Source organism: Lichenostomus cassidix, chromosome 3 (genome assembly GCF_008360975.1).
Source record: "Lichenostomus cassidix isolate B80296 chromosome 3, HeHo_3.0, whole genome shotgun sequence".
Taxonomy (NCBI): domain Eukaryota; kingdom Metazoa; phylum Chordata; class Aves; order Passeriformes; family Meliphagidae; genus Lichenostomus; species Lichenostomus cassidix.
This window is the reverse complement of record NC_139483.1, coordinates 20,153,205-20,156,163: the sequence shown is the minus strand read 5'-3', so window position 1 is coordinate 20,156,163 and position 2,959 is coordinate 20,153,205. Positions and strand designations below refer to the sequence as shown.

Here is a 2,959-nt window from a genome sequence, read left to right as displayed (position 1 = left end):
CTTTCTGAAAATGTGTGGTATCAAATGATGGATTTTGCTGATTGTGACTGAGAGAATGCATAAAAATATGCTTGGCAGAATATACAGAACTGGCAGTCTCTTGAGGGCTTCCTTGTCACTTTCTCTGGAAGAAGGACAGAGATGAATATGGGAGTAGGTTTAGTGTCATGGTGTAATAATTCTCAATTACAAGTGCCTTGACATGGTATTTCATACCTGTGTCACATTGGCTGCTTGCTGTTTGCACCTAGTTTGCTGTGGATGGTGAACAAGTTTTATTGCCTGTATATTAGTAATACATAAGCAGAAGGGAAGGATGTGTCAGAAGTGAAAAAGTGGAGTTCAGCATTTATTAATGACTTGTTTTGTTGGGTTTTTTAACTTGAGCCGAGAGGGTGGGGAAGAGGGAGTCAGAGAACATAAAGGCTAGAACAACTTCATAAGAATTCCTTCAGTGCTGTTTATTCACCTGTGCATAAATATAATTTTACGGTGGAGCTCTGTCAGGCCAGGAGAAAACATGGATAGCCTGCCATGCAGGCCCCTTTTAGCCACATGATGTTTTTTGGACATGTAAAAGACTTTTCCTTACCAAACACGCTGCCCCCTCCCTCCCCTGCCCTTACAACCCTTGTCAGTTGGGAAAGCTGGATGAGAGACAAATGAGAGCCTCTACCCTCACAGTCTTTTACTACTGTATGACTTAGGGATTTTCAAACTGTTCTCCTACCTTTCTGAGGTGTCAGTGCTAGCACACATTTTTTATTATACAGTGGAAAAAAAGGCCAACTTACCCCCCCACATCCCCTCTCAAAAAACCAGTTTTATCTATTAACTCCATGGGGCATGGGGTAGGGAAAGATCAGCCCTATGCCTGCCTGCAAAGACCATGCAGGCTGCTTTTGGCAATTTACCCACTTCCATTTTCTAGAAAAGGTGGTTTTGTTCTTCAGAGGTGGGTGTCAGTGAATGTGGTGTGCTCTTTGGTGACGGTGCTGAAGCCTTTGATGACATTGACAAGGTCTTCTTCATCTACATACTGTTAGGAAGGGAAAAAAAAAGCATATCAGTCAAAGCTGTACCAGACTAAAGGTGATTCCTTCATTTCTCTTTCCTCCTACCGTCTAAAATTGGCTCTTAAGTAGATAAATAAGTGCATTTCTCATATCTTCCCTTTCCTCCCAGGATGAGATAAGAACCTAAAGCATTCGAGCACCTGAATCCAAGCCAATTAGACTTTCACAGTAAACAGTAAGTTAAAAAAAAAATACAATCAGTTTTTCCATATATTTGACAAATGGTCAATAGTATAGTGTTTGTTTCAGTGTAATGGGGAACTTGGAGCCACGAAAAGAAAAAAAATACATGCTTACATTTTAATTTTGTGTAACAATCACATCACACATGGTTTAGGTAAGGTTTTGTTCTTAAGGCTTCCAAGGGGGTGCCTGAACTTCCATTAGGCCAGAGCTGCATTCCTGAACTGCATTAGGCCAGAGAAAATTGAAAGCAGGAGAGAAATAAACTGTTTCCATAGCATAAAGAGGGCACCAGCAGTGTTACTGCAGATTTGTGTCCTGGGCCACTACAGCCATTCACTATCTTGATTTGCAAGCTGGACAAAGGGGTGAGCCAAACTTTGCAACCACTATTCCCAAGTTACTGAGTATAATAAAGAGCAGAACTGAGTCAAAAGCCTTGCAGGAGGTTTGTTTGCAAGCGAGTAGCTGAGCAACACAGGAGCAGAGACTTGGATTCAGGGCAATGTAAAGCAATGTACAGAGGATGGACAGAAGAACTGCTGATTTGATAAAGCAGCTGAGCTTATGCTGTCAGGGTTGTTTGCCACCAAAAGGAAATTAAAGTTTTTGTTTTTCTGCTCCTGCCACTCCTGAAACTCAGACTATTTTGGAGTATTTTTAAACTCGTTCTAACATGCAAATGGTGGGGTTTACAACATAAACTAAGTCATGGTGTAAGCCCAAGATAAATGGATAGAGAAAGAGCTTGCTCTCAGCCACAGGAAACTGTTCTTTTGGCTAATTAGATCATAGGTACACCCTGGGTGAGGTGTTAGTTCCCAAGGAATTAAATCACAAGGATGTGATGGCTCTGAGAAAAGGGCAAGGCTGAGTGAACTGGGAGGTCCCATGACCTGCAGAGTGCAGGCTGAAGGTTAACCTGTACCCATAGGGGTTTTGCCTAGAGTTATCACTACCTTTTGACTTAAGCCTGATCAGCTTCCTTGATCCTGTTGTGGTCTGAGTGAGTTTGGCAGTGATGGTACCAACACCCCTATACTGTGGTAAGCCTGTATGTTCCAAACCTTCCAGCTGTTCAGTGTACTGAAGGTGAAAGTCCAAGGAAGCTACTTCGATTTATGTGCCAGACTGTCCTCCAGTTCATTTGCATTTTGGACAAGATGCACTCACTAACTTGCACACTCCATCTAGCTTTCTTACTACCTCACAGGCCCTTCACCCCCATTCTGGGTCCTTTTTAGGAACCTTAATCTTTTCCAGGAAGCAAACACTCATCTGTCACTGACCCCTGAATCCCTTCTCATGCATTTGGTTACGGAAGGGTGGAAGTTAAGAAACCTGTTTCCTGGTGACAGAGAGGAAGGGAAGTCGTCTCTGTCCTTGATTTGAAAATCAAATCTTGTATCTGTGTGTTTAGATCTCTGTTGATGACACTGTCTAGTTCTGTCCTATATTAAAAAATACTTTGCCTGCTCCCCAACCTCATTCTGGTCCCATGTGGGCAGAGTTTGAATTCATTTGTCACACATTCCAGAAGATCTGAGCATTCACATAATCTCTGCTTTGTGATTGAGCAGAGCACAGAGAGCAGGTCTCATTAGCAACTGAATCCTAGTTTACAGGAGTTACTAGAACACAAGCTCCTGCCTCTGGCACTGAATGTGTGAAGGATGCCAAGACACCCCACCTCAGACTGA

At 42.7% G+C, this 2,959-nt stretch overlaps 1 protein-coding gene across 2 annotated transcripts in view; it reads right to left on the bottom strand.

Annotated features, from left to right (window-relative positions):
* Positions 1-440: 440 nt before the first annotated feature.
* The window catches only part of USH2A (usherin), a 383,112-nt gene continuing 380,593 nt past the window's right edge, over positions 441-2,959 (bottom strand). For both annotated transcript variants that reach the window (XM_085054819.1, XM_085054820.1), the window contains one exon: positions 441-1,039. In XM_085054819.1, the coding sequence (XP_084910945.1) occupies positions 950-1,039 (90 nt within the window). In that variant the 3' untranslated portion in view covers positions 441-949. The remainder of the gene's footprint in view (positions 1,040-2,959) is intronic.